Raw genomic sequence first — 23,728 nt, 5'->3', positions numbered from 1 at the left:
CTATCTGAACAGCAGTACTAAATGAACTCTCCTGTTAATCCTGCTATCTGAACAGTACTAAATTAACTATCCTGTTAATCCTGCTATCTGAACAGCAGTACTAAATGAACTCTCCTGTTAATCCTGCTATCTGAACAGTACTAAATGAACTCTCCTGTTAATCCTGCTAGTTGAACAGTACTAAATGAACTATCCTGTTAATCCTGCTATCTGAACAGTACTAAATGAACTCTCCTGTTAATCCTGCTATCTCCTATCAATTTAACACCATTACTTTCTCAAACGTTAGCCATCTGAACGCCGGCCTCCGAACACAACCCCCAAATTTGATTTATTAGTTAAACAATGTCTCATCAATGAACCTTTGACTTTAATCCCGTGGAATATTTAAGAAGCGTTTTTTTTTTTCTCATCACAGTTTAAATCCAAACAACCACAAAAAGCGTTGTCTCTAACTCGATGGTAACGAGACCCTTTAAACCGGGTGAGAAATTCTTTCTCATTTAGGGTTTGTTGTTCTTTCCGCTACTGTCCTTTAATCTAGCTAGCTTTTGGCTCCCTTGAATGAATGTAATCACACAGACAGGTTGAGATGAAAGACACACTTCCCCATCCAAACACAGTTGTCCGTTAAATTAACTCCATTCCAACGCCAATTATCTGTCCTTGGCGATGGGGCCAAAAATGCCACGTCTCCATTAAACTCTCAGGCCTTAATTAGGGTAAGTGTAATGACCACGGGGCTGACAGTGGTGGTGGGCACAATGCCCAGACATACTCACCAGGGCCAGCATCTGGACCCACTGACTCCACAAGACCCCTCACCCCCCTGGGCAAGAGACTGCCAGCAGGGGCCTGGTGGTGCTAGCATTTAGCAAAATCTCTATGAGAGAGAAGCTCAAAAGCTAGCTCGTGCACAAGTTACTTCAGACAGTTGATGAGCTTTCGATTTTGGACGTTGAACTAACCATTTAAAGAAAGCTATCATAAGCTATCACGAGCTATCATAACACGTGTATTCTTAGTTATACTGAGTGAGAGCATATAGGCCTTGTCTCCCTGTAGGCTTCAGTAGAAGCAGCACAGTGGGCACAGCTTTGAGTTGAGCAGTGATCTCTGGCTCAGAACACACACAGCCATCAGCAGAATCTGTCTCTCTCCTCTGTGAGTTATCCAGGTTAACACTGGGGAAGATGAAAACACCACTCGCTCACACTGGGACGTGAAGAAATAGCTCAAGCCCTGCTAGGCCACTCCATTTTGTGCAGCTCTGTCAGAGCTCTCAGCGGAAACATTGCCGAAGGAATGGGAGATTTCGGCGACTTGGTGTCTGTGTGTGTGTGTGTGTGTCTGTGTGTGTGTGTGTGTGTGTGTGTGTGTGTGTGTGTGCGTGTGTGTGTGTCTGCAGGTGTCTGTCTGTCTGCCTGCCTGCCTGCCTGCCTGCCTGCCTGTCTGTCTGTCTGTCTGTCTGTCTGTCTGTCTGTCTGTCTGTCTGTCTGTCTGTCTGTCTGTCTGTGTGTCTGTATACGTGTTTGTGTGTGTGTCTGTGTTTCCTCTTGTTTATATCCATGTATGTGTGCCCATCGTTGTGTGTGCTGCCCTGCTGAGTGTTAGAGAGTAATGCCGTAAAGTAAATCCACTTGTCTGGGGCCGGGTGGACGTGCTCTCTGATCACTCCCCTTCATCATGGCCAGATGCCCACCTCTCCCCTCTTCCCTCTCTCCTCTCTACTCTCTTCAACACTGAACCACTCTCACTGCTCTCCTCTCTCTCTCCTCTTCCCTTTCTCACTCAGCACAGGATCACTTCCAGTCCAATCTGTGTTAAGGCGTCTTTATGCTTTCCAGCCGAAACAATTCGGAAGAATGCATGCTTTTTTTACGATGACATTTTGTGACTGTTTTTGTTCGTTTAGTAATTCGGTCCGTTTTTTTTTTCGGCTGTTCGGGCACATTACAATAATTTTTAAGGTCGAAGTTTGGGAGCCGAAGTCTACGCCCCTTCCTCCGTTATTGGTCAGCTGTAGGGATTCTTCAATAAAGTCTTTGTTGTCATTCAACAAGTGAGACGACTCATTTTCATGTACATATTTTAATTGAGAAATACTGCCCCAATCATCTTGTTACAGTAGATGTAAAATTGAGCGACTAAAGGTCTCCTCTGCAAAAACGTCAAAATTAATGACAGATTTCTTAAATTATCTTAGACCATTTTGAGGAAGTGTATACTTGCTACGGCGTCTCAAAATGGACAAACAGTACTATTGTGCTTTTTTTTCTAAATTTTCAAGCGAATGTCTTTTAAGGGAATATGTGAGCACACTCGTTCTGTTCACCTAGCCGGCTTCGCCTAGCCGCCACCTGAACTGAAGCATGCTGACGCCTTTAGGAGTTTGGACTGACTATCTCTTTATAAACCCTATCCTTACTGGCAATAGCACAATACTGCTTTAAACAATTACTCTTAATAACATTTTATATACAGTAGGTTTAATAGCATTCAAAGAGTCAGTGTAGAGACCATTTGCATTTAAATTCTAGGCATATATCAGATGCTGTTATCCAGAGTGACAATAAGCACATTCAGGTAAGGAAGAGGACGTAATAGAAATCATGCCAATTTATTCTATTTGAATATAGAGTTCCTCTGTGTCTGCGATACTTGCTGGTTGGTCTGTGTTTAAAGTTATATCAGAGTCTCCTTTATACTTTGGTGTGATTCACAGCAAGGATGTAGAATATGTAGCCTGCAAAATGAAAGCTAATTGACTAATTGACCAGAGCACGCCTGTCAATTTTCCGCAGACGTCACCCTTGGCCAGCAAAACTGCACCATTCAACAGAAAGTGTCGCAAATAATTACGTTCCTCGCACTAGCCATTCCTAGGTGTTTGTCTTGGCTAGGCTGGAGAAACATTGTCAAGTAGTCGGCCATCAATCTCAGACATCTCAGGGTCCTTTACACTGCAGCCGTCACCTAACCATCACATTCTCATGAAACTGCCACAGTTTGGGGCTTTGCCAGTGCGTTTCGCCGCTTCGTCCCTAGCCCGTGGTTATTCGCCAATGGTTCAGCCAATGCTTCGCTGTCCAGCTGTCTCGCTGTCTGTCACTCTTAACCACAACAGGGGGTCGAGCTGGGCAGTGCTATGCCGCTAATACGGTAAAGAGAGAGCTAATACGGTAAGAGAGAGCTAATACTGTAAGAGAGAGCTAATACGGTAAGAGAGAACTGATATGGTAAAGAGAGAGCTAATACGGTAAGAGAGAGCTAATACGGTAAAGAGAGAGCTAATACGGTAAGAGAGAGCTAATACAGTAAAGAGAGAGCTAATATGGTAAGAGAGAGCTAATACAGTAAAGAGAGAGCTAATACGGTAAGAGAGAGAACTAATACGGTAAGAGAGAGCTAATACGGTAGAGAGAGAGCTAATACAGTAAAGAGAGCTAATACGGTAAGAGAGAGAGCTAATACGGTAAGAGAGAGCTAATACGGTAAGAGAGAGCTAATACGGTAAGAGAGAGAGCTAATACGGTAAGAGAGAGCTAATACGGTAAAGAGAGAGCTAATATGGTAAGAGAGGGAGCTAATACGGTAAGAGAGAGCTAATACGGTAAGAGAGAGAGCTAATACGGTAAGAGAGAGCTAATACGGTAAAGAGAGAGCTAATACGGTAAAGAGAGAGCAGTAAAGGCAGATTAAAGCCAGTTGCGGTTTTCTGGGCCTTTTCAAATATGTAATCCTGTTCTGTCAACTCTGGCCGTCAGTTTCAATATGTGAACCTGTAATGCTTCAGGTTTAGGAGTACAGGAAGGGAGAATGGTAATAAAAAACTGAAATGGCTGTAAAGAAAGAATGATCGCTTTTGTATTTTGACTCGATTCCGTAAAACCTGTCATTCCCTCAGACCCAGGATATTCACCTCTCTCTGTTTCTCTGTTTCTCTTCAGATCCAGTGACTATGGCACCACCTACACAAAGCTCAACCTGATGCCTGGTACAACCATCGTGGTCTCTAACTTCTATATCTGCCCCACCAACAAGAAAAAGGTAGGAGGTGGTATAACACTCGGGTGCTTTGGGAAAGCTTGGTGACATAGACTTTATGAAACACAAAGTTTAGGAGAAAGTGAGGGCACTCACTCTTAAACATTACGTCAGGATGAGAGATTTGATTGAACCTGCTTCTCATTTCCCTGTTCCGCCCGCCGTGGCAGCTCGTCCAATCAGCTGATGTTATCCCCTGGGCCTGGGGCTTTAATCAATAAGAGATTGAGAAGATTAGACAAAGTGAATCGTCCATACCCTCCATTCCACTAATTCCCAAATTCAGCTGGGACTCACTGACTCATCCTCCAGGGTCATGCTCACGCAAATACACACGTTTTCACAATGATTGGGGGCGAGACATCGGTAGCGGTTAATTGCCTGGGAATACAGTCATCATAATTTCCTTGAGCGAGAGAGAGAGAGCGAAAGACTGACTAAAAGACTGACTGAGAGACAGAGAGCTGAGTGGACAGGGGGAGATTAATGTCTCTGGGGTCCTGACTGTGAGTGTCTGTCTTCTGACAGACTGGTAATAGGAAGTATGGCTGAGCTTGGTATTCAAACACACCCCAGAGTTAGCATGAGGGGATTCCTCTTAGTGAAAGACCAACCACTGCTGTAGTGTAGCATTGTGTCTGTGTTTGTGTTTGTGTTTGTGTGTGTGTGTGTGTGTGTGTGTGTGTGTATGTGTGTGTGTGTGTGTGTGTACGTGTGTGTGTGTGTGTGTGTGTACGTGTGTGTGTGTGTGTATGTGTGTGTGTGTGTGTGTGTATGTGTGTGTGTGTGTGTGTGTGTACGTGTGTGTGTGTGTATGTGTGTGTGTGTGTGTGTGTGTGTGTATGTGTGTGTGTGTGTGTGTGTGTGTGTGTGTGTATGTGTGTGTGTGTGTGTGTGTGTGTGTATGTGTGTGTGTGTGTGTGTGTGTGTGTGTGTGTGTGTGTGTATGTGTGTGTGTGTGTGTGTGTGTGTGTGTGTGTATGTGTGTGTGTGTGTGTGTGTGTGTATGTGTGTACGTGTGTGTGTATGTGTGTGTACGTGTGTGTGTGTGTATGTGTGTGTGTGTGTGTGTGTGTGTGTGTGTGTGTGTATGTGTATGTGTGTGTGTGTGTGTGTGTGTGTGTGTGTGTATGTGTGTGTGTGTGTGTGTGTGTGTGTGTGTGTGTGTGTGTGTATGTGTGTGTGTGTGTGTGTGTGTACGTGTGTGTGTGTGTATGTGTGTGTGTGTGTGTGTGTGTGTGTGTGTGTGTGTGTGTGTGTGTATGTGTGTGTGTGTGTGTGTGTGTGTGTGTGTGTGTGTGTGTGTGTATGTGTGTACGTGTGTGTGTGTGTGTGTACGTGTGTGCATCTGAAAGTGCTTGCATGCCATGTGTATGTTGCAAAGATGTACACTACCGTTCTAAAGTTTGGGGTCACTTGTCCTTCTTTTTGAAAGAAAAGCACGTTTTTTTGTCCATTAAAATAACATAAAATTGATCAGAAATACAGTGTTAATGTTGAAAATGACTATTGTAGCTGGAAATGGCAGATTTTTAATGGAATATCTACATAGGCGTACAGAGGCCCATTATCAGCAACTATCATTCCTGTGTTCCAATGGCATGTTGTATTAGCTAATCCAAGTTTATCATTTTAAAAGGCTAATTGATCATTGGAAAAGCCTTTTGCAATTATGTTAGCACCGCTGAAAACTGTTGTTCTGATTAAAGTTAAAACTGGCCTTCTTTAGACCTGTTGAGTATCTGGAGCATCAGCATTTGTGGGTTTGATTACAGGCTCAAAATGGCTAGAAACAAAGACCTTTCTTCTGAAACTCATCAGTTTATTCTTGTTCTGAGAAATTAATGCTATTCTGTGCGAGAAATTGCCAAGAAACTGAAGATCTCGTACAACACTGTGTACAACTCCATTCACAGAACAGCATAAACTGTCTCTAACCAGAATAGAAAGAGGAGTGGCCCCGGTGGCCCCGGTGCACAACTGAGCAAGAGGACAAGTACATTAGAGTGCCTAGTTTGAGAAGCAGAGAAGCAGACGCCTCACAAGTCCTGAACTGGCAGCTTCATTAAATAGTACCCGCAAAACACCAGTATCAACGTCAACAGTGAAGAGGCGACTGTGGGATGCTGGCCTTCAAGGCAGAGTTCCTCTTTCCAGTGTCTCTGTTCTTTTGCCCATCTTAATCTTTTATTTTTATTGGCCAGTCTGAGAAATGGCTTTTTCTTTGCAACTCTGCCTAGATGGCCAGCATCCCGGAGTCGCCTCTTCACTGTTGACATTGAGGCAGTTTTTTTTTGCGGGTACTATCTAATGAACCTCCCGCTATCTGGATCAAAATCGACAACATCCGGTGAAGCTGGAGCGCGCCAAATTCAAATGGCAAAATGTTTATATTAAACATTGAACATACATCGTCTTACATCGTTTTAAATCTTAACTTCTTGTTATTCCAACCGTGTTGTCAGATTTCAAAAAGGCTTTGCGGCGAAAGCATATCATGCGATTATCTGAGGACAGCGCCCAACATCAAAATACTTTTTCAAACCAGCACAGGCATCACAAAATCCAAAATCACTTACCTTTGAAGATCTTCCTCTGTTTGCAATCCCAAGGGTCCCAGCTACACAATGAATGGTTGTTTTGTTCGATAAAGTCCTAATTTATATCCAAAAAAGTCTGTTTAGTTGGCGCCTTTGATTTCAGTAATCCACTCGTTCAACATGCATACAAACAAATCCAAAAAGTTACCGGTGAAGTTTGTCCAAACAAATCAAACGATGTTTGTAATTAATACTATGGTACTCAAATATCTAAATAAACAATTACATCTAAGACGGAGAATAGTATGTTCAATAGGGAAGATAAAGAGAAGAGCGCACCTCATTCACGCACCAACAAGACACCTTGGAAAAACTACAACTACTCATTCGTTTTTTCAAAAAACAAGCCTGAAACCCTTTCTAAAGACTGTTGACATCTAGTGGAAGCCCTAGAAACTGCAATCTGGGAGCTATTTATTTGTATATCCCATAGACTAGCATTGAAATGGCCTGTGACCTCAAAAGCTTTTAACAGTTTTAGAAACTTTAGAGTGTTTTCTATCCAATGCTACCAATTATATGCATATCCTAGCTTCTGGGCCTGAGTAATAGGCAGTTTACTTTGGGCACGTCATTCATCCGAACTTCCGAACACTGCCCCCTTGCCCTAAGAGGTCATTAATGAAGCTGCCAGTTGAGGACTTGTGAAATAACCTTTTCAACACACAAATCCTCTAAATAGCCTCTAAATAGACTTGCAGATGTAACATTAGTCTGTAGTTGATACTGTGAAGCTTGGTGTCAGTAGAGAAGGATACCACGGACATTGTAGACTGCCTCTAGATTAGTATTTGGGTCAGACCTGGGTTCAAATGTATTTACAATCCTTCAAATAAGCATTTTCTTGAACCTGCCTTGAGTGCCAGTTGGGTGAGGTTTTGCACTTTTGGGACCATCCTCCCAGCTTGATTTTGCCAGGCATGTTAAATCAAGCAAAGTACTTGAAAGAAAACACATACTATTTGATTCCAGGTCAGATTTGGGTTCCCCTCAGGCTAGGTTGAAATGAACAGTATCCGTCAATTCTGTGGAGGTAGACAGGTTTTGTTAACATCGGCTGGATGACAGGTCATTGATCCAGTACGGGAAGCTTCTTTTAGGTGGTGTGGTGGACGTGTGACTGGCCCAGCCTTGCGTGAATGATAAACCCCTATCCTCAGAGAACTGACAGAGAAGATGAGAGAGTTTTACTGCCTGAAGATAACCTTGTAGAGGGAGACCTCTATTCACACACTGAGGTGTGGGTGTGGGTGTGAGAGAGAGAGAGAGAGAGATAAAGAGGGAGGGTGAGAGAGAGAGATGGTGAGAGAGAGAGAGCTGGAGGGGTAGAGAGATAGATGGAAGGGTAGAGAGAGAGAGTGAGAGGGGGGGTGTGAGAGAGAGACATGGATGGATAGAGGGCAAGAGAGGGGTAGAGAGAGGGAGGGTGAGAGAGTGAGGGAGGGAGGGGGGTGAGAGAGTGAGGGAGGGGGGTGAGAGAGTGAGGGAGGGAGGGAGGGGGGGGGTGAGAGAGTGAGGGGGGAGGGGGGGGTGAGAGGAAGTGAAAGGAAGAAGTGTCAGAGACAGAAAGATACAGAAATTGAGACTGGCCTTGAGAGGAAACAGTCTCCTTTCATTTGGACAGACAGTATCATATAGTTTTCTATGATGGACAGTCAAATAGCATGCTGATTATGCCTGGCCAGATTGCTGTCTGACTCTCTCTATTGTAATTCCTCGACTCGATAGAAAACTTTAATGGAAGGAAGACCATTTTTTAAAATTGGTTCATTTTCCTCTAAAATACATTTTCCTCCTTTGTCCAGCATTATCTCACGGTAGAGGAGCCGCGCAGGCAATTATGAAGAAAATTATGGTGGAATCTGTTCAAAAGCAGTGAAAGGAGACGCATTTTAATGGCATTTGACCTTCTAGGCAGATAGAGAAAATTAACTGAGAGAGTGTTTGGAGTTTCTTCCCCCTATTTGCCCAGTGCTGTGGAGAGTAACTAGCTTATTTCATATTTAATTCCTTTCTACTGCCAAAACCCTTGTTGAAATATATACTAATCCAGAACTTCTTGGCTATACATTTACTTGGAAGGGAATCCCTTTTGAGCATAGCCTACATCGTTGTGGCAGATAAAGTTATATGTAGTTATGGGCCTTAAAAATATGCCTATATTTGTTATATCGTTTTTTAAACTAGAAAATGTGAGGTTCTACAACCGTGAAGCGGTTGATGACCATTGACATGAATATAGAACACAGTTTCGCCCTGCTCGACAAGGGGGAGGAGCCTATCTGAAGGCTGTAAACTGCACCCGCTAAACCCATGAGGTGACCCAAAGGAGACCCAACCAATCCCTTGTTTCTGTTCCCTCTCCACTCCCCTTCCATTCCTATGAAGTCACAGCTGTGGCCTATGGACATAGAGAATCAGCAATGCTTTCATCTCAGGCCTACAGTCACTGGTCTGGGACCTGCTCTGGGAGAGATAAAGAGGCAGGGGAGCATGGGGAACGGTGAACTGAGATCAGTCAGATGCTAGGGTATAGCTAAATCTTACCAGATGATTACTGGTTCAAGGCTATATGGGGATTCTCCATACATGTCCGGACGTTTCAAAAGCTATGTTAAACCTCTGTGAGCCTGGGCCTGTATGTCAAACAGAGAACAGTTGGTTCTTCATGATTGCTTCATCCTATGTTATAGTGTAGAACTAGAATTATCTTGATCATTTTACTACTAGCCTATCCCAAGAGCTGGAATCCCCAATCCAGAGGCTCTGGCATGATTCTGGCATGATTCTGGAATGATTCTGTAATGATTCTGTAATGAACCTGGAATGATTCTGAAATGATTCTGGAATGAATCTGGAATGAACCTGGAATGATTCTGAAATGATTCTGGAATGAATCTGGAATGATTCTGGAATGATTCTGGAATAAATCTGGAATGATTCTGAAATGATTCTGGAATGATTCTGGAATGAATCTGGAATGATTCTGCAATGATTCTGGAAACCTAATATACCCAGGTCTTAATGCTACATTTTCTTCCGTATAAGAATGAGTAGCACTACCAAATACAGTAAGATACCACATCTACAACTCCATAGACCTGATTGCTAGCTACAGTAGCTAACGCTCAATGAATTCAGATGATGATACAGTGTGAAACCCATGATCAGGTTTGTCCTGTCCATGGTGGGACCTAAAGGCCTGCTAATGTATTGATCTATTTAACTTGTATCTGAGGTAGGTGACTGTGTGTGTGTGTGTGTGTGTGTGTCCCTCGGTGTGTTGGGGACTCTGTAATCAACACTGTGCCACACATAGTCCCATGACAGAGATAAATGGATTGACCTGAACTAGATTCTCTCACAGATCAATAAAGGGGAATATACCATTGGCTCATAGACGGGGGGGATAGGCTCACAGTGCTATCTGGTGGTAGGTAGGGAGAGAATGCTGATTATTGCAGTTACATTATTATGCCATTGCGTGCCTTACTACAATGAGCGATCCATTTAGCTCAAGTTATGTTCGACCAAATGTTATATGATCAAGTGCTGTTTGATTGATTCCTTCCGTTGTGCCTCTACGAAAAGCTGCTGTGGCAGTTTGTTACATTGATTAGGTTTGAAAATAACACACAGTCCTTTTGGCACCAGTTGTCTTAGCTTCTAAAAAATAAACAGAGATATTTGATCCATTCAGTCAGTTGTGTGTCTGTGAAAAGCTGCTGTGGTTGTTAGCTACATTTATTAAGTTTGACATAACACACCAATTTTGGCCCAGTTCTCCAATATTAGCCTTAGCTTCTAAAAATAACCATCGGCCAATCGCTTTATAACAATCCCAAGCAGATTAAAGCGAGTGGCCAAATTGAACCATAGCCTTTCAATTTTGGAGAGCTGGTTGCCTTGACTGTAACAAGCTGACAGGCCTTTAACCCCAGCTTAAACAGACTGGTAATTATATTAAAACAAGCACTTTGAAATCTCTAATGGGATGTAGAGGGCTTTGTTATGATACTATACTGAACAAATATATAAATGCAACATGTAAAGTGTTGGTCCCTGGGTTTCATGAGCTGAAATAAAAGATCCCAGAAATGTTCCATTCGTACAAAAAGCTTATCACTCTCTCAAATTTTGTGCAAAAATGTATTTACATCCCTGTTAGTGAGCATTTCTCCTTTGTCAAGATAATCCATCTACCTGTCAGATATGGCATATCAAGAAGCTGATTAAACAGCAGGATCGTTACAAAGGTGAAACTTGTGCTGGGGACAATAAATGGCCCCTCTAAAATGTGCAGTTTTGTCACACAACACAATGCCACAGAAGTCTCAAATTTTGAGAGAGCGTAGAATTGACATGCTGACTGCAGCAATGTCCACCAGAGCTGTTGCCAGAGAACTGAATGTTAATTTGTCTCTCTACCAACATCGATTTAGAGAATTTGGCAGTACGATCAACTGGCCTCATAACTGCAGACAACTTGTATGGTGTTGTGTGGGTGAGCGGTTTGCTGATGTCAACATTGTGAACAGAGTGCCACATGGTGGCGGTGGGGTTATGGTATGGACAGGCATGAACAACATACACAATTGCATTTTATCGATGGCAATTTGAATGCACAGAGATACCGTGACGAGATCCTGAGGCCCATTGTCGTGCCATTCATCTGCTGCCATCACCTCATGTTTCAGCATGATAATGCGCAGCCCCATGTCGCAAGGATCTGTACACAATTGGTAGCTGAAAATGTCCCAGTTCTTCCATGGCCTGCATACTCACCAGACATGTCACCTGTTGAGCATGTTTTGGATGCTCTGGATCGATGTGTACGACAGCATGTTCCAGTTCTCCTTTGAAACTAGAGGCTAGAAGCTAGAAGCTAGAGGCTAGAGACTGAAGCAGGGATCATCAACTAGCTCCTCTCCCCTTCTCCTCCTCTCCCCCTGCTCTCCCCCTCTCCTCCTGCTCTCCTCATCCTCTCCTCCTACTCTCCTCATCATCTCCTCATCCTCTCCCCCTCTCCTCCTCCTCTCCTCATCCTCTCCCCCTCTCCTCATCCTCTCCTCATCCTCTCCTCATCCTCTCCTCCCCCTCTCCTCATCCTCTCCTCATCCTCTCCCTCTCTCCTCATCCTCTCCCCCTCTCCTCATCCTCTCCCCCTGCTCTCCCTCTCTCCTCATCCTCTCCTCATCCTCTCCCCCTGCTCTTCCCCTCTCCTCATCCTCTCCTCATCCTCTCCCCCTCTCCTCGTCCTCTCTTCCCCCTCTCCCCCTCTCCTCATCCTGTCCCCCTGCTCTCCCTCTCTCCTCATCCTCTCCTCATCCTCTCCCCCTGCTCTTCCCCTCTCCTCATCCTCTCCTCATCCTCTCCCCCTGCTCTTCCCCTATCCTCCTCTCTCCCTCCTCTCCTCCCCTCCCTTTCTCCTCCTGCCATCTCTCCCTGTGTGTCGTATGCCACCCTTCTGATCTATAGAGTCTTCCATCCTGCACTAACACTGCCATAAATATTAACATCACAATAGAGACTATTTTTATGATGCTCTCTTCCTCTCCCTCCTCCTTCCCTCCTTCTCTCCTCTCCCTCCTCTTCCTTGCTAACTGCTGCAGTGAGACCCTGAGCCAGACACCATGAATTGATTGATCGTGACTGGGAGGAAGTGGAGGAGAAAGGGGTGTGTGTGTGTGTGTGTGTGTGTGTGTGTGTGTGTGTGTGTGTGTGTGTGTGTGTGTGTGTGTGTGTGTGTGTGTGTGTGTGTGTGTGGATAAGTAGGGAGAGGGCAGTTCAGTAAGGTGACCCCAGTAAGAGCCCCTAGTTACTGATCCGATACGGGGGGAGAAAGAGGCATGAGGGGGAGCCCGTCCTGTTGTGTAGCTGAGACAGCAAATACTCTAAAAGGGGGAAGAGGGAGGGGATAGAATACTAAATAACTAAACAATAAACAGAAACAGTGAAAGTGCTTTAGCTGCAGTGATTTCATGCAGACTCCAGTACACAGTATCCTGCAGTAAAGCTATATATTCCTATCTCTCTCCAGTATACTGTGTGTTACAATGGCTGTGCTGTAACATTGCTGCTATGAGGGATGGATGGGAGATCCTCAGCATGTTGTGTTTCCAGGCAGACAGATAGGCAGACAGGCAGGCAGATAGGCAGACGGGCAGGCAGACAGGCAGGCAGACAGGCAGGCAGACAAATAATGACAGCGAATGAATAGATCGATAGAGATTCTCCCCCAAAGCCAGTCCTACTGTCTCATCCACTACCCCCCCCCCCCCCACCCCCCACCCCTCCCCTCCTCAGCACAGCTCAGTTTAGTGAGGCAGCCAGCGGCCAGCCTGAGGATAATTATGTGATCTATACAAACTCAAAACTTTCTCTCTCTCTCCCTCTCTTTCTGCCCCTCTCTATTTTTCTCTCTTTCTCTCTCTTTCTCTCTCTCTCTCTCTCTCTCTCTCTCTCTCTCTCTCTCTGTTTCTCTGTGCCTCGATTCCCCTCTCTGTCTCCATCTCTCGATTTTTCACTTATCTTTTCCTAATTCTATGGCTTGGGAATTGAGAGAAAGGGGAGAGTGGAGAGAGTGAAAAAGTGAGGGTAAGAAAGGAGAAGTGATGAGAAAGATCTCAAACTAGAAAATGTATATTTGGGGGGATTTTCTTGCACTGCAGCGAGGCTGGAGTTAGAGCCTAGGGACTCCCTAGAGAATAGAGGCTGGAGTTAGAGCCTAGGGCCTCCCTAGAGAATAGAGCCTAGAGCCTCCCTAGAGAATAGAGCCTCCCTAGAGAATAGAGCCTAGAGCCTCCCTAGAGAATAGAGCCTAGAGCCTCCCTAGAGAATAGAGCCTAGAGCCTCCCTAGAGAATAGAGCCTCCCTAGAGAATAGAGGCTGGAGGATAGAGAATAGAGCCTAGACACTAGAGAATAGAGTCTAGACACTAGAGAATAGAGCCTAGACACTAGAGAATAGAGCCTAGACACTAGAGAATAGAGCCTAGACACTAGAGAATAGAGTCTGGAGGATAGAGAATAGAGTCTGGAGACTAGAGAATTGAGCCTAGACACTAGAGAATAGAGCCTAGACACTAGAGAATATAGCCTAGACACTATGTAATAGAGCCTAGACACTAGAGAATAGAGCCTAGACACTAGAGAATAGAGGCTGGAGGATAGAGTATAGAGGCTAGACACTAGAGAATAGAGGCTGGAGGATAGAGAATAGAGACTAGAGCCTCCCTAGAGAATAGAGCCTATACACTAGAGAATAGAGCCTAGACACTAGAGAATAGAGGCTGGAGGATAGAGTATAGAGGCTAGACACTAGAGAATAGAGGCTGGAGTATAGAGAATAGAGACTAGAGCCTCCCTAGAGAATAGAGCCTATACACTAGAGAATAGAGCCTAGACACTAGAGAATAGAGGCTGGAGGATAGAGAATAGAAACTAGAGCCTCCCTAGAGAATAGAGCCTAGACACTAGAGTATAGAGCCTAGACACTAGAGAATAGAGACTGGAGGATAGAGAATAGAGACTAAACACTAGAGATTAGAGGCTGGAGGATAGAGAATAGAGACTAGAGCCTCCCTAGAGAATAGAGCCTATACACTAGAGAATAGAGCCTAGACACTAGAGAATAGAGGCTGGAGGATAGAGAATAGAAACTAGAGCCTCCCTAGAGAATAGAGCCTAGACACTAGAGTATAGAGCCTAGACACTAGAGAATAGAGGCTGGAGGATAGAGAATAGAGACTAAACACTAGAGTATAGAGGCTGGAGGATAGAGAATAGAGACTAGAGCCTAGATACTAGAGAATAGAGTCTGGAGACTAGAGTCTGGAGAATAGAGTCTCGAGAATATAGGCTAGTGCCTAGAGTATAGAGTCTGGAGGATAGAGAATAGAGTCTAGAGCCTAGACACTAGGGAACAGAGTCTGGAGAATAGAGTCTGGAGAATAGAGACTAGTGCCTAGAGGATAGCAAATAGAGGCTGTGAGCCTAGACAGAGAACAGAGTCTAGAAACTAGATGAGTCTGGAGAATAGAGGTTACTGACTAGAGAATAGAGCCTATAACCTAGAGGCTAGAGCCTAAAGGCTAGAGGCGAGACACTACAGACTAGAGACTAAAGACTAAAGACTAGATGCTAGAGACTAGAGCCTAGACACTAGAGAATAGAGTCTGGAGAATACAGTCTGGAGACTAGAGAATAGAGCCTAGACACTAGAGAATAGAGCCTAGACACTAGAGAATAGAGCCTAGACACTAGAGAATAGAGTCTGGAGGATAGAGAATAGAGTCTGGAGACTAGAGAATAGAGCCTAGACACTAGAGAATAGAGCCTAGACACTAGATAATTGAGCCTAGACACTAGAGAATAGAGCCTAGACACTAGAGAATAGAGCCTAGACACTAGAGAATAGAGGCTGGAGGATAGAGAATAGAAACTAGAGCCTCCCTAGAGAATAGAGCCTAGACACTAGAGTATAGAGCCTAGACACTAGAGAATAGAGGCTGGAGGATAGAGAATAGAGACTAAACACTAGAGTATAGAGGCTGGAGGATAGAGAATAGAGACTAGAGCCTAGATACTAGAGAATAGAGTCTGGAGACTAGAGTCTGGAGAATAGAGTCTCGAGAATATAGGCTAGTGCCTAGAGTATAGAGTCTGGAGGATAGAGAATAGAGTCTAGAGCCTAGACACTAGGGAACAGAGTCTGGAGAATAGAGTCTGGAGAATAGAGGCTAGTGCCTAGAGGATAGCAAATAGAGGCTGTGAGCCTAGACAGATAACAGAGTCTAGAAACTAGATGAGTCTGGAGAATAGAGGTTACTGACTAGAGAATAGAGCCTATAACCTAGAGGCTAGAGCCTAAAGGCTAGAGGCGAGACACTACAGACTAGAGACTAAAGACTAAAGACTAGATGCTAGAGACTAGAGCCTAGACACTAGAGAATAGAGTCTGGAGAATACAGTCTGGAGACTAGAGAATAGAGCCTAGACACTAGAGAATAGAGCCTAGACACTAGAGAATAGAGCCTAGACACTAGAGAATAGAGTCTGGAGGATAGAGAATAGAGTCTGGAGACTAGAGAATAGAGCCTAGACACTAGAGAATAGAGCCTAGACACTAGATAATTGAGCCTAGACACTAGAGAATAGAGCCTAGACACTAGAGAATAGAGGCTGGAGGATAGAGACTAGACACTAGAGTATAGAGGCTGGAGGATAGAGAATAGAGACTAGAGACTAGACACTAGAGAATAGAGTCTGGAGACTAGAGTCTGGAGAATAGAGTCTCGAGAATATAAGCTAGTGCCTAGAGTATAGAGTCTGGAGGATAGAGAATAGAGTCTAGAGCCTAGACACTAGAGAATAGAGTCTGGAGAATAGAGTCTGGAGAATAGAGGCTAGTGCCTAGAGGATAGTGAATAGAGGCTTGATCCTAGACAGAGAACAGAGTCTAGAAACTAGATGAGTCTGGAGAATAGAGGTTGCTGACTAGAGAATAGAGCCTATAACCTAGAGGCTAGAGCCTAAAGGCTAGAGGCTAGACACTACAGACTAGAGACTAAAGACTAGATGCTAGAGCCTAGAGCCTAGAGCCTAGAGCCTAGAGCCTAGAGCCTCCCTAGAGAATAGAGCCTAGACACTAGATTATAGAGGCTGGAGGATAGAGAATAGAGACTAGAGCCTAGACACTAGAGAATAGAGTCTGGAGAAAAGAGTCTGGAGAATAGAGTCTGGAGAATAGAGGCTAGTGCCTAGAGGATAGAGGATAGAGGCTTGAGCCTAGACAGAGAACAGAGTCAGAAACTAGATGCTAGAGTCTGGAGAATAGAGGCTACTGACTAGAGAATAGAGCCTATAACCTAGAGGCTAGATCCTAAAGGCTAGAGGCTAGACACTACAGACTAGAGACTAAAGACTAAAGACTAGATGCTAGAGACTAGAGCCTAGAGCCTACATTCTAGAGCCTAGATTCTACAGACTAGAGCTAGGAGGCTATAGTTTAGTGCCTAGAGCCTAGAGCCTAGCGACTACATTCTAGAGCCTAGATTCTACAGACTAGAGCTAGGAGGCTAGAGTTTAGAGCCTAGAGGCTAGAGTCTAGACACTACAGACTAGAGACTAAAGACTAAAGACTAGATGCTAGAGATTAGATGCTAGAGCCTTGAGCCTAGAGACTAGAGCCTAGATTCTACAGACTAGAGCTAGGAGGCTTGAGGCTAGAGCCTAGAGGCTACAGGCTAGACACTAGAGGCTAGAGAATAGAGGCTAGAGCCTAGAGCCTATAGGCTAGAAGCTAGAGGCTAGAGACTAGATGCTAGAGCAGGGATCATCAGCTAGATTCAGCTGCATGATGATTTTTACTTGAGCAGATAATTGGGGGAACCAGAACACATAGTAATTCCAAGTAGACTGCAAATTTGTATACTGTAAATTGACCTCAAGAAGCCTAAACATTTCAAAACTTGCTACATTTGTTTACAATCACGTGTCTCTCTTATGTATGGGAACAGATTTCCTAAATTAAAATCACTTTGAGCTGATTTCCTGATGTTTTTACCATGTTTTTTGTCCAACAATGAACATTTTACAAAAACACCTGGGTGGCCAAATAAAACCACCGTGGCCGCCAGTTGCGGAACCCTGGGCTAGAGGTTAGAGGCTAGAGGCTAGAGGCTAGAGGCTAGAAGCTAAGAGCTAGAGCCTAGAGTCTGGGGCTTGAGGCTAAGAGCTAGAGGCTAGAGGCTAGAGCCTAGAAGCTAAGAGCTAGTGGGTAGAAGCTAGAGGCTAGAAGCTAGAAGCTAAGAACTAGAGGGTAGACGCTAGAGGCTAGAAGCTAGATGCTAAAAGCTAGAGTCTACAGGCTAGAGGCTAAAAGCTAGAGGCTAGAAGTGTAAAGCTAGAGCCTAGAGGCTAAAAGCTACAGGCTAGAATATTGAAGCTAAAAGCTAGAGGCTTGAGTAGAAGCTTAAGTCTAGAAGCTAGAGGCTAGAGGCTAGAGGCTTGAAGCTAGAGGCTATGTGCTAAAGACTAGGGGCTAGAAGCTAAAAACTAGAAGCTAGAGGCTAGAAGCTAAAGCCTAGAGCCTAGAGGCTTGCGGGTAGAGGCTAGAAGCTAGAGGCTAGAAGCTAGAACCTAGAGCATAGAGCAGGGATCATCAACTACATTTAGCCGCAGGACATTTTTCTTCTTGAGCGGATAATCTTGGGTCCGGAATATAACTACAAATAAGTTGTACAATACAGTAGACTGCAAATTGACTACAAGAAGCCTAAACAGATTTAATATTTGACTAAAGCATAATAATTTCAAACCTTGCTTACATTTGTGTACGATCACGTGTCTCTCTTATGTGTGGGAATACTTGGGGGCAGATTTACAAAATTAAAATCACTTGGAGCGGATTTCCTGGTGCTTTTGCAGTCAATGAACATTTACAAAAAACACCTGGGGGGCCAAATAAAAACCACCTGCAGGCCAAATCCTGCTCGTGGGCCACCAGTTGGGGAACCTTGGGTTAGAGGCTAGAGCCTAGAAGCTATATACTAGATACTAGAAGCTATAAGCTAGAGGTTCAAAGCTAGAGCCTAGAAGCTAGTGGCTAAACGCTACTAAACTAGAGGCTAGAAGCTAAAAGCTAGAGTCTAGAATTTAGAGGCTGGAAGCTAAAAGGTATAGGCTAAAAGCTAGAGGGTAGAAACTACAACCTAGATGCTAGAAGCTAGAGGCTAGAAGCTAAAATCTAGAGGATAGAAGCTAGAGGCTAGAAGCTAGAAGTTAAAAAAAACACCTAGGGGGGGCCAAATAAACTACCTGCATGCCAAATTCTGCCCCGCGGTCTGCCAGTTCGGGAACCTTGTGCTAGAGGCTAGAAGCCAGAGGCTAGGAGTCTATTAAAAAATGGGCAGTCAAAGAAACAGGGAGGCTCAGAGTCATACAAAGTCATACTTTACCACTATATGACTAGACTTCATCTTACGAGAGCCTAGCTTAGTCTAGAAAATTGGCAATTTTCCCCACAGAGTGACACCAGTGACACTTCATATTCCTGACAGCTTTCCTAAATGGTTTCAGGGGGAATATCATTGGTTGATGTCTCACTGCAGGGATAACAAAGTGCATTTAGGTTAGCCTGGTTTCCAAATAGAGGACTCTTGTTATTTTTCTGTCCCCATCACTGTCACTTAGCCATTCAAATTGCATGTGAGTGAGCGAGAGAGAGTGAGAGAGTGGGAGAGAGAGGGAGAAAGAGGCCCAATCCATAGTGATATTGTGATGGTATCTGTAGGCTGTGGTTCATTTCGGACACGTACTGTACTGTAGCATGGTTTACCCAGAAGCCCTGAGGAGTGTCAGAAAATGGTGTGCATCAACAGCTGTCACTGTTCCATTATGGGGGAGTAGGGTACAGATAGGGCTGTGGCGGTCGCGAAATGTAGTCAACCGATGATTGTCAAGCAAATAACTGTCAGTCTCACGGTACTTGACCATTAATGAACATAAACACATTGAGCATCTCCTGGCTCTCCACACACAGCCTACAAGCCACTGGTGCAGACATATGGAACATCTACATTTTAAAAAGTCTAATAAATCCATGTAACACCTTCACAATAAATCCATTATTTTAGATGGGTCTAAAGAAACATGATATGAAGAAAATGTAGTCTATTTCAGAGGAACAGCAAAGCATACTCTGAGTTGTTATCTTATGTTAGGTCCTGATCTGGCTATGCCAAATGGCTGTGGGCTACACTAGTTCATTTAGCAGACAAGATTTGCTTAGAATTTCATTGCATTATTTTATATTATTTTATAGTTTGAAGAATACAATTGAACCAAGCTGAATAAAATAGAAAGGATATTTTCTCCAAATGATTTGAGAGAGTGAACACATGCAGCTATTCTGTGTGGAGGTTAACAAAGAAACTGGTTCTCCTCTATGTTTAATTTAGAGTTATTAATGTGACTTTAGTTGTTCTACAAACGTTGGGCTGTATGTTTTGATTTTTAATGCATTGTCAGGCTGCATGATGAGACTCTAATGATCATTTGAAAAAGTTGCTTGAAAGGCATGAGCTCTTCTTTGTATTTTTTTTTGCGTAGGTTGTACACACTTCATCAGTCTCTCATTCACAGTTCGACAAGCACTTCACTTTCACCGCGGCATCCCCTTTGTGTGGCCGTAATGCACCCTAAAAAAAACATGTATTTTGCGGCTGCTGGCCGTTGTGCTCTTCTCCCTGAGGTGTGTGCGCTCTGTCACGTGATTGGGGCTTTCTCACAGGCTACAAGTGAAGACAGACACATCGTGGGAGCAACTGCACGCGTCCTTATCCAATTCCGAGGTGCATATTGAAGATATTGGAGGAACTGTCCATATTTACTTTTCGTCAGCCAACAAGATGAGTAGGCCTAACGAACAGCAAAAGCAGTAGCCTATGTTAATCTACTATCCCCCATAGTAGAAAAGTTGACCTATTATATTCTGTGCGAGAAATTAATATTCCAAACATAATCTGAGACAGTTGGGGATATGATTAATCCCAAATGAATACAACCACTAGCATCAAAAAATATTTTTTTTACGCAATGTGGCTGACGCAACAGATCTGAATGTTTAGCTTAAAATGTTGATATCCTATTAGGCTATTTCTTCACATTATAAATGCAGAAATGCGCACATGGCAGTAAGTGCTGCCATAAGTGCTAATGTTCAATTAGCGGGAAAACACCAGTATCAAAAATGACCGCAAATGTGATTAAGCTTGTAATGCTTTTATTATAAAGGTGCATTTTTATGGTGAAAATGATCTTCCCCAAACTTGAAAGTCACACGCTGCTTATATATGCCATTTTGGCTCTACACCCCTTGTAAAAGCTCTACAACCCCAGTTCTCTGCTGCCAATGACTGGAACGAATTGCAAAAATCACTGAAGCTGGAGACTCATATCTCCCTCACTAACTTTAAGCATCGGCTGTCAGAGCAGCTCACAGATCACTGCATCTGTACATAGCCCATCTGTAAATAGCTCATCCAACTACCTCATCCCCATATTGTTATTTTAAAAAAATAAAAAATGACTCCTTTGCACCCCAGTATCGATACTTGCACATTCATCTTCTGCACATCTATCACTCCAGTGTTTAATTGCTAAATTGTAATTACTTCGCCACTACGGCCTATTTATTGCCTTACCTCCCTAATCTTACTACATTTGCACACACTGTATATAGATTTTTTTTCCTATTGTGTTATTGACTGTCCATTGTCTATTGAATGTGTAACTGTGTGTTGTTGTTTGTGTCGCACCACTTTGCTTCATCTTGGCCAGGCCGCAATTGTAAATGGGATCGTGTTCTCAACTGGCCTACCTGGTTAAATAAAGGTGTTCTCAACTAGCCTACCTGGTTAAATAAAGGTGTTCTCAACTAGCCTACCTGGTTAAATAAAGGTGTTCTCAACTAGCCTACCTGGTTAAATAAAGGTGAAATAAATACAAATCAAAAAAGCAGATTAATGTGCTTAATTGTGCTATATATAATAACTATACTGTAGGATTATGGGCTAGGCTACGAGGTGCGCGACTCTGATTTTAAAAAGTCGCAAAAAATATTGTCACCCATCAGACTATTCGTGATTGAATCTTGTCTTTACATATACTAAATCATATATGTGTGAAATTAGTTTTGATTTAGAATGGACCATTATCATGCACCTGTATCGAAACACGGGCAGCTGGGGAAAAAAAATTGTTTAGGCACTTAAATAACGAATGGAGGACACTTCTTCCAGTGGTTTCTTTTCATGCCAGCCAGGTAGGCTATACTCCTGTTGTAAAGACAAGTAATGTGCTTTAATATTAGGAAAGTTGAGAAATAAATATAGCAGGCCTAGCCTATAGAAAGCTGATGGGATCCTCCTCTTTTTATTAGCAGCCATTACACAGCCTATTGAAAGCTCAGTCCATGACTCTGTTTTGCATAGCCTATAGAAATGTTACGCAACATGAGCTCATGGGCTCTCAATGAAGTGTTTGATTAGATTTTCGAAGACATTTGCATTGATGTCAGAGTGATTGGAGGGACAATGGAGTGCTGAGTACCAGGCAGTTAGCAAGTTTGTTAGGCTACTAATTACCATCAACAAGCATCAGAGCTTGGAGATGCCTAATTACCTATGGTCACTGCAACAGCCCTAGGTACAAAGGCGGCAGTGAAGAGTGGGAAGAGGGAGGGGGGGCAAAGGGATGCAGTGAATTTTTTTGAATGTGCACACACTGTTCCTGGTAGTGCCACTGAGGGGGTCTGACAGAGGTGGAGAGTGTCAGACAGTAGGACAAACACTCTCCGGCAGAGAGTTGGAGCTTCAAATGCTGCCAGAGATGTGACTGACATGACAGACAGGATCTGTCCTCATATCCTCTGTCGGACTGAGCCTCCTTCGACTGAGACAGTCTGTCTGCTACTCCCAAAGTCTAGAGCAGACAAATAGATCAGCTTCTTGACAGACGTGAACTAGAGACACCGGACGGTGAGGTTGTTTTTGTAGAGTTTTATAGTTCTGGAAGTTTCTGTTATCCTGTATTGTCATCTTACAAGCTGAACAACTTGTACCGGACGTGATGAAGGGATCTTAAAAGGAAATGGCGTGAGATTCGTCCTGTCTGAGACATGATGTTGTCATGCTTCAGCTAGACGGAGGGAGCTAACTGTGCAGCTCGGACGCTTGGACGCTCACCTGGTGTCCCATTCCGCAGACCACTTTGTGAGGTTAAAATAAATATGTTCATTTCTGCTCTCGTTTGGTAAACACCAAAGCTGAGAAAGAGAGTGGTAGAGAGAGTGTTGGAGAGAAAGAGTGTGGATGTGCGCCTGTCTCTCTGCAGGCCTAATTGGAGCTGTGTGTTGGTTTCCAATACGGTAGACACTATACAGTCTCTGGTGTGTGTTGATTTCCAATACGGTAGACACTATACAGTCTCTGGTGTGTGTTGATTCCCAATACGGTAGACACTATACAGTCTCTGCTGTGTGTTGATTCCCAATACGGTAGACACTATACAGTCTCCGGTGTGTGTTGATTCCCAATAAGGTAGACACTATACAGTATCCGGTGTGTGTTGATTCCCAATACGGTAGACACTATACAGTCTCCGGTGTGTGTTGATTCCCAATACGGTAGACACTATACAGTCTCTGGTGTGTGTTGATTTCCAATACGGTAGACACTATACAGTCTCTGGTGTGTGTTGATTCCCAATACGGTAGACACTATACAGTCTCCGGTGTGTGTTGATTCCCAATACGGTAGACACTATACAGTCTCCGGTGTGTGTTGATTCCCAATACGGTAGACACCAGAGTTTCCGTTAGCCGGTAATAGCCGGCTTTTGGCTGATGAAAAAAACAGAAAAGCAAATAAATAAAATTGTCGCTGGCCAATTGTCCGGTAGAAGAAGAAAATCCCCATGGCAAAGTAATGAAGTAATGCTTTCTAGCCTCTTCATTGATGGAAATACCAATCGACAAATTTTAGAAGAAGGACCATCCTGAACTTGCATGTTCTGTTAATATGAATGACCATAATCGACATGTGATTTGTGTCATTCTGAGCACTGTGGGCAGACACCGTAATCAGGTTACACTCCCAAATGCATATGGCTCCAGTACATTTCTCAAATGTCCGGTCAATTAAAATGCTGCCGGGCCAATGTCCAGAAACCCTGGTAGACGTTAAACAGTCTCTCGTGTGTGTCGATCCCCAATACGGTAGATGTTAAACAGTCTCTGGTGTGTATGTTGATTCCTAGTCCACATGCCTCTCTGCTCTTGTGTGTGTGGGTGTGTGTACGTGTGTACGGCGAAGTCTTGAAATGATCCATCTACCACGTGACACACACCTTTTACTAGGGATAATTGGGTCCACACGCACGCACGCACGCACGCACGCACACACGCACGCACACACACACACACACACACACACACACACACACATTTCACAGTTCTGTGTTGTGGGGTGGTAATTCCTGTTTCCCTGGAGACAGAGTGTGTGTCAGAGGAATGCTAAC

The 23,728-nt window shown here is 43.9% G+C and overlaps 1 protein-coding gene across 5 annotated transcripts in view; it reads left to right on the top strand.

Moving 5' to 3' along the window:
• Positions 1 to 23,728, top strand: part of LOC110500892 (VPS10 domain-containing receptor SorCS2) — a 421,840-nt gene that overhangs the window by 200,047 nt on the left and 198,065 nt on the right. For all 5 annotated transcript variants that reach the window (XM_090214886.1, XM_036958237.2, XM_036958238.2 and 2 more), the window contains exon 3: positions 3,951 to 4,050. In XM_090214886.1, coding sequence (XP_090071012.1) covers positions 3,951 to 4,050 — 100 coding nt within the window. The remainder of the gene's footprint in view (positions 1 to 3,950; positions 4,051 to 23,728) is intronic.

The sequence above is a fragment of the Oncorhynchus mykiss genome, chromosome 21 (assembly GCF_057628025.1).
Source record: "Oncorhynchus mykiss isolate SJ-2025 chromosome 21, ASM5762802v1, whole genome shotgun sequence".
Classification (NCBI taxonomy): Eukaryota; Metazoa; Chordata; class Actinopteri; order Salmoniformes; family Salmonidae; genus Oncorhynchus; species Oncorhynchus mykiss.
The sequence above is the reverse complement of the archived record's forward strand: the minus strand, read 5'-3'. Positions and strand labels throughout refer to the sequence as shown.